The following is a 12,997-nucleotide window of genomic DNA, read 5'->3' as shown; positions in this document are numbered from 1 at the left end:
TGAAGAGCTGGCCTAAAACTTGCACTTCTTTCCTCTGACTTGTAAAGCCTTCCTTTTAGTGGATACAGACTGAAATTTGTTGAGCTGACTTAGACTTCCACCATGGCACCATTTTGATAATTACTTTTCTGAAATACTTCACATGCACATACAATACACTTGAAAAGAAATGTACTTTGGCATTTTTCTCCTGCTCATTGGATGTTTACAATTTCAAGTGTAGTATACCTTGTATTAAACTCAAAGTACTAAAATAAAATTTGCTTTTTACTGCATTATCAATTTGAAAGACACAAAACCTAGCAACATGATGGCCTTTGTTATAGTATGTACAGAACTTGATTTTCTTGTCATGATGCCTTTAACTCTAATTAAACTCCTTTCCATTGTTTGAAATGCTTTCTTTATGCTAAAAATCAAAAAGTGTCCATTATAATTGCATTATTTTTTTCTCTGAGTGCATTCTGTGAATCAATATTGAAGGAAATTGATAACTTGTCAGTAATTATTTGGAAAATGCTAAACTGTGCATAACTTGAAAACGTTTAAGGATCAGAAGTACAACCACCCCATCTTCTGATCAATTCGTGGTATGACATGTTCGAAAACTCAGAAACACGCTTGATATTGGCTATTTTCATATTGAATTCAGAATGATTGCACATGTAACAGCCTCAATATGTGCTCAATCTTTATAAAAGCACTAAGCGTATGATGGAAGACAAGGAACTACTGGAGAGGGTCTAGTGGTAGGCCACAGAAATGATTAATGGACTGGAACACCTCTTGTACAAGGAGGGACTGCTGGAACTGGGCCTATTCAGTCTGGAGAAGACTGAAAGGGAATTTCACCAATGCATATAAATACCTCAAAGGTGGGTGCCAAAAGGGTGCCGCCAGGCTCTCTTCAGTGGGGCCCAGCGACAAGATGAGGAGCGATGGCCATAAACTGAAACAACACAAAAAGTTCCACCTCAACACGAAGTAGAATTTTTTACATTGAGGGTGGCAAAGCACAGGCACAAGCTGTCCAGGGCAGTCATGAAGTCTTTCTCTGAAGACGTTCAAAACCCACCTGGACACTTTCATGTGTCACAGGCTTCAGGTGACTCTGCCTCAGAAAGGGCTCGGACAAGTTGATCTGGAGATTATCAAAGGGAAGGGACAGATGATATTATCAGAAAAATCTTTTCCACCGTTACGGTGGCCAGGCATTGGAACAAGTTGCCCAGGAAGGTGGTGGAGTCACCATGCCCGAAGTGTTGAAGAGGTGTCTGGATCTGGCGCTTAGTGATGAGGTTTAGGGCTTACAGTGGCAGTGCTGAGCGATGGTTGGACATGATGCTCGTAAAGGTCTCTTCTAACGCCGATAATTCTATGATTATATAATTCTAACTCCAGCGCTCCCTTCCAACGCTACCGATACAGTAATTGTTTAAGCAAGTGGGCACAACACCGCAGCTCCACTTCGGCTGCACGCCACAGGAAGAATTCCCAGTGCGAATACACAACAGCTTGATCTGGGGAACTTCGAGGCGGAAACGCTCCTCCCAACAGGAACAAACCCGCCCCGAATCTGTGACAGTAACGACCCTCCCTCACCCGCCCCGCCGCCGCCCGCGGGCCCGCGGAAGCACCAGGGCCTGCTGGGGAAGCGGAAGGGCCGCCCCGCCCCGCCCGGCCCCGCCCCCCCGCGCGGCCCCGCCCCCCTCTCCTGCGCAGGGGCCGCCGGAGCCGTCGGAGCCGCCGCGCCCGCCCGGCGCCGGGGCCGCCGCTGCCCCGCCATGTCCGAGGCGGGCCAGGAGCTCGTCCACCTGGTGTGGGGCAAGAAGGCCGGGCCCCGCGGGCTGGCCGACACCATCTTCTGCCGCTGGGCGCAAGGTACCTGCGTGCGCCGTGCCCCGCTCCTCGCCGGCCCTTCCCGCGCCGCTGTCCCGGCCCGCCCGGCGGGGCACAGCCGCGGCTGCCCCCGCCGCCCCCCGCGCTGCGGGCCGTGTACCTGAGGGGCGCTGTGCCCTGGGCACTGCCTGTGTGCCTGTGTCAGCAGCACCTCGGCGCTGGCCCACGCGGGAAAATGATGCGGCAGCTTCCATTGCTAAATAATTATTTTACGTTTTTGCAGCATGGTCGTCTTTAGCTACACATCTCCTCAGGAACTTAAAACTGTGTAGGAAAGGATCTGAATTTATTAAATAGAAAAGCAGCGTCTCATGTCGTGATTTTACATAGCTTGTGGAAATGAAATATGTTGTGCTTTGGCTTTGGTTTTTTTGTGAAGAATAGGTGAGACTTGGCAAAAGCGGGGCCAGGCTTGGGACAGAGATCCACAGATTTGTTTTTTAAACTGGTTATTTGGCCATGGAAGCAGGTGCATGCCAGAATTAGGACATGTCAAGAGATAAAAGCAGCAGTAACGCTGGAACCTGCGGTATTTGTAAGGTGTGTTTTCTGTATTTAAGTTATACAGCCAATGCATAGTTTCTTCTTGATGGAGGTTTGCTTGTGATCCTTAAAAGTGCAATTGCAATGCTTACCTATAAAAATTATATGCAAGGAATTAGTCTGTGTATCTGTCCTGGCTGAAAGAAGGTAATAATAACCTTCTCTATAACTTACTTTAGGCATTGAGGAATTCTAATAGTGATTCATGTTCATGATCAAACTACTGATTCCTGGAGAAAATAAGTGATAGTGGAATTTATAGATTTTTTTAAAAAAAATCATCCAGATCTCAGGTTAAAGTTGCTTGAAACAGAAGTTTCCCAGTGTTCTACGTTGATTGCCCTTTTGTTTGTTTGTTTTGGTTTGGTTTGTTTGTTTGTTTTTTTAACAAGGGTCATCTGCATAGTATCAGTAGATTTGGGAGCTGCGTAGCTGCTCCCCATTTCTGGACACAGTGCATTACCGGAGTCATGTCTTTTTCCCTAGGTTTATCTGTCTTCAGATAATTCAGGGATAAATATTTAAGGGAAAAAGCCAAATTCTTTCTAAGATCTAGAGTTTAAGTGGCACAGCAAAGCCATTGTTCTTCCTAACAAAATCGGTTATTGAAATATAATTGCTTTCTGTAATATCTCTTTAAGCTTTGGTAATGTTGCGGTTTCAGTACAAGATGTGTGAAAAGTCAGAAAAGAAGAATCGGTGTTAAAAAGCTTAATTATTCAGCTGGTAATGTTCGATTGCCACAGTTGAAGTTTTAAAAATAGTTTGTATGAAACATTTTAGCAGTTTCAGAATTTAATGAAATGTGTGTTATAATGTGCTGTAGTTGTGATCGAGTGAAGGTTTAATGGAAAAGGTCTCTGGAGTTCTTGGTGGCTTCTGCAATGGAGCTGCTGTTTCCAGTCTTTCTTTAGGGAAAGTCCTGTGACTAGAATGTGTAGTGCATCTGTTCCCTTCTCTATATGCTTCTCGGTGTAGTCAATTCTGTGTAGCAAAACCCCATGACATTAAGTTAGACTGTTCTTGTGCTGAGGGTCAAAACAGTCAATTTCAGTCACTTACCTTCAGTAGTTGCATAATACTTTCACCCAGCTTTCAGTTTCTATTTTGTTGAAAAAGTTCTGCAGCATTTACTTGCTGCAAAGGAGGCCCGTGAACACTGACTCATCAAGATTTAAAAGAAAAAAAAGCAAACAACTATATCAAGCTTTATTATTTCCAAAGACTTATAAGTTTAAAAGATAGACCCTGTTCCACTTAAAAATGCTGAAAGCATCAAACAACTAATTTGGTATTGGATTTTTTTGTGTTTGTTTTTATTTCTTTTGATTGTAGTTCTGTCTCTGACATTTATTTTGGATACTTGCTGAACATCATCTGTTCCTTTCTCAAACCCTTTGGAAGTTGGGAGGTATGGTTTTTCTTTGAAAAGAAAAGTAGGCAGTGGGGAGGTGTTGAGGAACTTAAGACTGATAGCTGTCAGTTTCTCAGTGAAGACAGCACATTCCAGGGATCCTGTTACGCTCTCATGAACCATCATACTCGTTTGAAGATGGGCTGATTTCCAAGCAGTTGAGAGAACTGACCCAGCTCTCATGGACCTGTTGTGGGAATTTGGTGGCAGTAATTCCCTCAGGTTTCTGCATTGGCTACTTTAAATATATTGGTTTTATTCCGGATTTAATAAAGTCATGGCTATAAAGTTGTGAGGGTTTTCGTGTGGAGTTCTTAACAGAATTTTCTTTCTTTATGTTTGCAGCAGAATTTGTAGTTTGAACTTTGTGGATTCCGTTTCCCAGAATCCTCAAAGCAGACACAGGAATGTAGTGCAGTTTCAGTCTGCTCTTCGGTGTTTCCTGTCAGATATGAGGACTTGGGAAGGAGCTGAGAAGATGACTGAACCCTAAGTGAATATATCTGTGTTAGGAGTATATTTCTTCATTGATCCAAGGGACAAATTTCGTGCATAAAACTGCTCTTCATGTCATGCCCAAGGCATGAGGCATCATGTCTGTCCAATATAAACATCTGGCAGACTTTTGCACTGCATCCTTTCAGAATAACAAAAGCTGTGTTCTCACTGGTCTTTGGAAAGAAAGAAAGAAATGGAATGGTCTTCTCCAACAAGCATTTAACTGCAAGAGCATAATGGGAAGTACAGTTTGTGTGTATATGGGTAACATAGAGTGTAAAAAGGTCCATTTTGTCTGGATTCTCTTCCAACTTCCAGTTGCCCAATTTAGTGGTAGCCTCCCAGGTAGTTTGTACACATTCCTCAGTCGCTTACAGGAGTTTCTGTCTCTATCCACAACCCATTCAGTGGAGTTTTGTTGTGATATTGCTGTAGTAAATGCTCCTTCTTTTATGTAGGCAGGAAAATGTTTTTTGTTTGTTGGGGGTTTTTCTCCCCACAGAAAATTTCTGAAGTTTCATGTTACTGTAAAGAAATGCTTGGAAAACCCAAAGCCACAAGCAAAATGTGTATGATTCTATTCCCAGTGCTAGAGAAAGAACAAAACATTAAGATGTGTTGTAAACCCCATGCTTAGGTAATGATGTGTTATTCTAGTGTTTCCATCAGGTATTTCTTGTATCCCAAAAGAGAAAAAGAAATGCACGTCCATAGTGGGAGGTGACTGAAGTCAGTTGGTTTGCTCAGCGTGGTGGAGGCTGAGGGGAGGCCTCATTGCAATCTTCAACATCCACATGAGGGGAATTGAAGCGGCAGGTACTGATCTCTTCGCTCTTGTGACCAGTGGCACGACTTGAGAAAACAGCATGAAGCTGAGTCAGAGGAGGTTTGGGTTGGGTATCAGGAAAAGGTTTGAAAAACCAGATGGTTGAGTGCTGGAACAGCTCCCTAGGTAAGTGGTCACAGCGCCAAGCTTGACAGAGTTAAGGAGCCTTTGGACAGCACCCTCAGGCACATGGTGTGACTCTTGGGGTGTCATGTGCAGGAACAGGAGTTGGACTTGATGATCCTTGTGGGTCCCTTCCAGCTCAACATATTCTGTGATTCCAGGGCAAAAGGTGAATAGCTCAGCATCTTCATTGCTAGATAGGATCAGCAAGGGTTTTTCTGACCTGGTTAGTATTCCCTTGTCTCTTTCAGTCGGGTAGAATTGGGTTTTGTGCAGACTGAAAATATTGAAGAGACACAGCACCCTTTGTGAAATGACAGTTATGTCTATGGTGTCTTGGATGGAAAAAATATTTTTTAGAAATAGGCTAGTAATAAAAAGATGCAGGAGAGTGGTGGAGTAGTCATAATTCAAGAATGAATGGGTTTTGTAGTACTTTGGACTGTGATGTGGCATATTAGATGAAGGACAACAGTGGGTAACGACGTCATATGCTAATTTTGGCAAACTGTACATAGAAGAGCTAAGAATTAGACACAAGTAAGAAACATGGGCCTTCATAAATGCCAAATGGGGAAATAAGAAGAGTAAAACTTTGTGCTGTGTGATTGTAGTCAGCAAAGGATATAAAGACAGATTTCTCAGTGTCATTACTCAAAATATTGGGCAATGCACTGGCTACCTGCAGGAATCAAGATCCACTTCATCTCCCTGCCACACTGCCCCAAAAGGTTAAAGCAGCGGAGTAGTAGTGATGTTGAAAAAATTGGGTCAATGTAGTGTTTAGTAGTGTTATAAATGACATGGAAGATGTGTGATAATGACATTATTTTATGTTTCTGGCAGGGAAATGATGCTAATTATACTCATGGATAAAAGGCAAATTAATTAAAAAATATTATTTTGGCTGCGTTACATCTTCTTTCTTTTTGAAATTTTGTCTTGAGTGAAAAGAGCTGTATGATAGATAGGAATGGTTAAGAGTAAGCGGAAGTTACTCTGGATCAGAGATGCCTGTCTTGGTAGCTTAAAAGGTAGCCAGGGCACTCTTAGAAATCATAAGGAAGTATGTGGGGTTGATGAGTGTTTACAGAGATGGCCCTAAAGGTGACTTTTGTGGAGGGTTAAAAAGATATATAGGTGTGGTTTCAGGCCGAGGTAGACTTGAAGCTAGCTGGAGTTCGGAATGCTGATTTGTGAAATTTTACCTGAGCTGACTTCCAATTCTCAGTACTTTTTCAAAAGAGCAAGACCGTACTGTCTGAAGCCAAATTTTTTTGCTTAACAGCTTTTAGAATCTTAATATTTATTAAGCATTAAGCAATATTTAAGTAATAAGAAGTCTTTCCTCAGGTATTTTATATGTGTTTTGCCTGTGCCTGTGTTCTGTGAAATTTTGTGTGATATTGACTTAACGTTGTCTGTCTCAAATTTGTATTCATTCTGGTGGATCACTCGATGTTCTTTGTTTTTAGGAAGCAATTTTGAAAAACAGGGCAGGGTTAAGCTGAGACATTTCATGCCTTCTATAAGAAGCCTGAAGGATGTGAAGCAAATTCAAGATTTCTTAAATGTGCTTTAATGGTACCACACCCAAGTATGTTGTTTTTCTGCAGAAACAAATCATTAAAACAACTAAAAAAAAGCTGTCTTGTTGAAGTGTGCTTAGATGGCATGCAGTAACGCTTCAAAGCAGAGGAGGACTTACTTTTTAATATTCTAAGCCTGCACAAACCAATTCAGATAGTTGAAAGGACTGATGATATTTCTCAGTAGGGCACGTTAACAGGGCACTGAAATGGCATCACTGCAAACTTTGGTTCAAGTATGAATTAATAGAGCTTCATTGCTACATCAGGTGATGCTAGATCTAAGTATGTAGGCTTGACATAGCCCCCTATGTTTTGGATATAAAACACATCTTTGTAATGCACATTTGCACATGTGGTTGAAAATAAACCTGGAGCCTTTGGTGAGATACAGCGGAAGCCCCATGGCTACCCTGATCCTTTTTAAAGCAAAAAATTCACATTGTTGTGGTATAACTACTATTCTGTGATGAAGTGTGGCATACAAAACATGCAGTTGTCCTATCTCTTGCTGCTTGGGATGATGTACTTGCCACGCTGTCGTGAGGGTGGGGGATGCATTTCCTCAGTTCAGATTCACATCCAGGGTTTAGAGATGCTTTTGTTATGGCAGCTTGTAATCCTACAGAGTTGGGAAGCGGAGAAATTGTGGGAAAGTGGCATTGACCTTTCTTTCTGCTGAGACTGACACTGTCAGTCCATGACAAAATGCATGTGTATCCCCTTTCTGCCTGCCTCCACTTGCTTGTGTTTGCTGGTTACTTGCTGACTACAGTTGCATGGTTTCTAGATTACAGTGAACTAGAATGACTTCAGCACAATCTTATCATTACTTAAAAGGATAATGCAAAACACCACTTGCTCTAAGTTGCTGTGTGTCAGCTTCATCAAGGTAATTGCATGTGCATTTATTCATGAGAAATGAAAGCTATGAATTGCCTTGTCTTAAAGACAAGTTTAAGGGCAAAGTGATAATGAAACAATTTTGCAGTAATTGCTCCAGTATATGCTTTATTATGTGACTATAAGATAATTCTGATATACAAATTCATTAAAGCTGGAGGGGGAAAATAGGTGATGTTGCATCTCAGTAAATGTAGCGTATCTTCTGTGAAAGAACACCATTAGGAGGTTTCATTCAGGGGTTGCAAGTGAATATTTAAGCTACTCAGCCTATTTCAGTCTTAATAGGATGCACTGATAGGTCAAAAATGGGATCACTGGAAGGCATATTGTGCCATTCATCAGGAATGTAAGTGTATTTCACATGTTCAGTGCAGGTTCCAAGATGTATTTTTGTTATGTATGTAGACAAAATAATACACAGATTTTAATGTATTGATAAGAAATAAACTATCATAAAATAAAACCCATGGTTTAAGTTAGAAATTCTTTTGTTGAAAACCCTAGCTGTTGGATCTTTGTGGTCATGATTTAATTGCAGATATAAATAATTAATTTCTGTCCTTTCATCTGTACTCAAGACTTTTTTGCTTCAGATAGTTTAACCATATGCAGTTGCATTATCAAGGAAACAAAACTCTGATTTTTAAAGGTGAATCAAATTGTGTCATTTCTGTTAGGGAACAGAGTATGCATACTTGTTTACATATTTCATTAAATAAAATCCTTTTTCATTTGACAGGATTTGTCTTTAGTGACTCTGAATCAACTGCATTAGAACAATTTGAAGGTGGCCCTTGTGCAGTGATAGCACCTGTGCAGGTAAGATGCCTTTATTATAGGAATGGTTTAAAATCAGTGAGCCAGAAATTTGTTCGTTATATATTTGGAGTTAAAATAAATATGAAAAGAAATTGCAGATCAGTTGTATTTTGATTTCATAATTCAAGTGTGGAGGAGGCAAAATCTCTGTAAAAAGGCAGGGATGGGCACGGGCTGATTTTGAACTATAATTTTGCAGAAGGACATTTGTTTGAAGAAATGCAGCAGGCTGATCCAAGCAGATGCATTATAAAGCGGAGGAGGAAAAGATCAGATACAAATTCAATCTGAATCCTTTCACATCTTTTGAATTCCCTGCCCTTAAGGGTAATATCTGTGACACAGTGTCTGCTTTTTCTTGTAATTTTGTATTAGAAATATTTGAAGTAGTTGATTTTCACTTCTGACAAGATTTGCTGTGTAAAAGGGGAAAAACTATACTTTTAAAGTCCTGATTAGCAGAACAGTTGAATTTTATTCCTGGTAACATGCTTAGAATTTCATTTGTGTTGCAGATATACTAAACCAACTGTGGTTGTAAATTTTTTTTTTTTTTGATCTTCTTACTCAGTTGTACCATTCAGGCTGTGCATGCTCTTTGCAATGCTGTTTCAGGGCAGTTCAGACTGCTGGGTGGGCATAGGACCTGTAGGCTGGATCTGCTCTGCTGGAGCACTTTGTTTAACTCTGACTGCTCCTCAGTCTCATAGGAGCACCTTGTAGTGACAGGCAGGCTGTGAGTCATGGACCAGGTTACCTTCTCCAGTAACCTGCTGGTGACTCCTCTTAAACACAGATCAGATTCTGCAGATGTGTCCCAGTCTGATTGCAGGCCATGTCCACTGATATGGGCCATGCTTTAATCGTGTAGCAGAGTGAATCTGATGGTGAGCTGGAAGGTAACTGGGTCAGTCATCTGACACTGTGGAATTGTTTGCATCTCTGGTGTGTAAAAAATGTCATAAAACCTCTGCCACTCTTACCGCTGGTCTCACCAAAAGACTCGTACCGCAGGAAGAAGCACCATTTGTTTATGTGGCAAATAATCAATAAAAACCTCTTTTACTATGAATTGTATTGTATAATGTGGCGCTCTATAGCTCTGTGATCTTAAAACCAGATGCAGAGTGTCTAGTCTTTGATGTTAGAATTACAAGTCTTCTATTTGGAGGATTAGAGAGAGTAAAGAATAGGACCAGCCAGCTCTTTAAAGGCAGTGCCAAGTCTTTAACATATAAAATGTTCATGTAGATAAATATTTTTTTTAGGTGATGTAGTTAAACTTCCTTGAAATTAGGTAATTAAAGCATATTTAAAAGTGATTCGAGTTCCAGCTAGGGAAGGAGGAAGGGGTCAAACAGATCTTGCAGTGCCTGCTGCTGCTGTGCATTGGTAGAATGGTGTGCAAAAAATATGTAACAAGAGAACAGGGTGAGCATGTCAGGAAAGCAGTGAAAGTTGAATCAGCTGTTTCTGAGGTGCTGAAAATACCTGAAATTGCATCTTACAAAGCAATTAGAGAACCCAAGACTCTGCTTCATGAAGTTTCTTCTTTCATTGCTCGTTCTCTTTAACTTAGAGTTGTTTTTTTTTTTAATTGCAGCATTAGTGTTGATGATAAAGCATAGGATTTCTTTAACCTCATCTGCAGGTTATTGTTTGCAATGGTTAAAAGAGGCGGGCTTGTTAACTACTAAAGGAGTTTGTGTTAGTGGCTAGTGATGTCTTGTACTGCTGATCAATTATACTGAAAAATACTTGTGCCTTCTTTACTGCAGTCCTGTGAGTCTGGAGGTGCATGTGCCAATACACACTATGTCTATTTGAAGTGTACTTGAGGTTCAAACTCAATGGTATTGAAGGTAGTTATGAGGCCACCTTTGTAGCTGGTTTGATGGGGAAAAGTCAGTTAACAGGGCAGGCTCAGAGTCTTGTTCTGAATGGTAAGCAGCTTGAAACTCTTCTGAAAACATGCAAAAATGCTTTGGTGTAGAGCTTGTGACGTAATGTAAAAGGGGGTGTTGTCTTGTATTTTAATAATATTTTATTCTTTGATAACAAAGGCATTCCTTTTGAAGAGGCTTTTTACCAGTGAAAAGTCTACTTGGAGAGACTGTCCAGGTACCTCTTTTGTCCCCTAATTCTTCTTCTATTTTATTTATTTGTAAAGCATGTTTTAGTTCAAAAAATTTAAAATATTTCAGACTGTTTTGTTTGTGTGCATTCATATCATGTGTATACCACGTGCCTGAGAACTCATATTTGTGAGGTCTGTGCTGGTCCTTAATAATTGATTTTTTATAAATGCTTAATTGAAATCTATTATTAAGAAAGGGAATGGATTACAAATCCTACGAAACTACATTTTCCTAAAGACAGCTTTATAATCTTTGTTCCAGTGTAGTCAAAGAGCTATTAACATTAGTAATTAATGAGATAATATTAATAATTATTTAGATAGCATTAATGTATAAAAAAGATACTAGTAGCTTATATGAAAGTGGTTCTCAGCGGTCAGACTCATGTAGGTTTCTGATCTTTCAGAAGAGGAGCAGAAGAACCTTCTCTGCCATACACTATGTGATATTTTGGAAATGGCTTGTTCTGATAATTCTGAGTCATACTGTCTGGCAACGTGGATAAGAGGAAAAACAACCGAAGAAACTGCTAGTATTTCTGAAAGTCCTGCAGAATCTAGTCACCAAGAGGAACAACCTTGTAAGACGTATTTCCATGCTAAATTACCCATCGCTTAGTGAAGTATTACATGGTTTTTGAGGGACCACTGCTTTTTTATTAATTCACATATGGGGTTTTGCCTTTGTGATTCCATTTGCAAAAGACAGATTTTTGTCTGTTGTAATTAGAGGCATTGATCCTTTTTGTTGAAAGCAATGTGCTGTCTATCACTGGAGTTCTAACATACATGTTTCTTTAGAATTTCAGCAGTTTCTGTAATCTTCAATTTTATTTTGTAATTTACTGGGTCCTGATACATCTTTAATTTTGAAACATCTACCTCCTTCTTAATACTGGAAGAATGCTTGTCACTTGATACATTAGAAGATTAGTAGAAAATTTTCCAGTGCTTTGTTTATTCTAAATTATTCTGGATCCACTGTTGTGGAGAAGTAGCCTTTTTCCATTTGTCTGTCTGTGCAGTACCAAACAGTTTAAATCACCTTCTAGTAAATCAGCATCATTTTTTGTGGGTTAGAATTTTTCAGTTAACTGCTTTTTGCAAATGTCTTCATTCCTTCATTAGTTACTGACATTGAGGATCCAGGAGACATCATCTGTTATGCTAAGATGAGGCTTCCAGTCATACCTAACTACTGCAGAGTCAGTGACATGTAAAGTTTATCTGTGCACATATGATCAGAGAGTTGTATTTATTCATCTTTTAACAGGAGAGATCTAATATCTTAAAAGAAAAGCTGCTTTTTCTTTTAGTTTTTGTTCACAATGTGTGCCATAAAAAGCATGAAAATCTCTTCACATGAAAACATGTTGCCTATAGAGGTGCTATCTTTTGATGGAAGGAATATGTTACTCATCAGTGTGTGGAATAACTCCAAAGTAAGACTTGTACAAATAGATTTATCTGTGTGCAGCTAGTTACAGCAATTTGTACTGCTGGAGCTCTTTGTTACGAGTCATTTTCATCTGCTTCTAGCAAGTGCTCCCTGTGCTTTGGAAGGCTCAAAGAGTAATAATTAAATTATATTTAATTGAAAAAACATATGGGCAATGCATGAGAGTTCCAAGGTGAGCATTTTTTAAAGTGAGAAAAAGTATTACACAGAAAGTTTTATCTGCAGCTTTTCTGTAAAAAAAAAATCTTCCTTTGCAAGATAAGGCAATTGTCACTCTGAAGTGCCTAATTTTTTCCTTTTTTTTTTTTCACTTGTCTCTGAAGTTCTTGCCAGTGATAGGAAGTTTGTTTTCTAGACAAAGTGAAGCAGAGACTAGTTATCTCTAGGATCTTACTGTCCTGTTTTTTAATGTATTGCGTGATTTCAAAGGACTTTTAACTCTAGAAAAACGTTCAACAGTCTTTTTAAACACACACTCAGTAATTACTCTCAACATTGACACTTATGAACTAATCTATTCTATTACATAACTACATTTTTCATGTTTCTGTACAAGTCTTCACATTCTGCCTGACTTGTGCTTAATAACATGGAATATGCTCAAGAAAGACCAGGATCCATTTACCATGTACAGCCTGCTTATGTCATGGGCAGTGTTGATCTCTTTCACTGTTTCTATTCTACATTTCCTGATAGGCACTGAATGCACCTCTTGTATGTACAGTATTTTGCCTTCTATGTGTAATGCAATACATTTACTGATTTAAGATATGTTAGTTAGGTT

General features: G+C 39.7%; 1 protein-coding gene across 1 annotated transcript in view; it reads left to right on the top strand.

Moving 5' to 3' along the window:
• The first annotated feature begins 1,725 nt into the window (after positions 1-1,725).
• MINDY3 (MINDY lysine 48 deubiquitinase 3) overlaps positions 1,726-12,997 on the top strand; it is a 51,558-nt gene continuing 40,286 nt past the window's right edge. The window contains exons 1-4 of the mRNA XM_066198330.1: positions 1,726-1,881; positions 8,538-8,617; positions 10,681-10,738; positions 11,162-11,335. Coding sequence (XP_066054427.1) covers positions 1,785-1,881; positions 8,538-8,617; positions 10,681-10,738; positions 11,162-11,335 — 409 coding nt within the window. The 5' untranslated portion in view covers positions 1,726-1,784. The remainder of the gene's footprint in view (positions 1,882-8,537; positions 8,618-10,680; positions 10,739-11,161; positions 11,336-12,997) is intronic.

The sequence above is a fragment of the Chamaea fasciata genome, unplaced genomic scaffold, assembly GCF_029207755.1.
Source record: "Chamaea fasciata isolate MVZ Bird 193981 ecotype frontalis unplaced genomic scaffold, bChaFas1.0.hap1 SCAF_1, whole genome shotgun sequence".
In the NCBI taxonomy this organism is placed as follows: domain Eukaryota; kingdom Metazoa; phylum Chordata; class Aves; order Passeriformes; family Sylviidae; genus Chamaea; species Chamaea fasciata.
The sequence above is the reverse complement of the archived record's forward strand: the minus strand, read 5'-3'. Positions and strand labels throughout refer to the sequence as shown.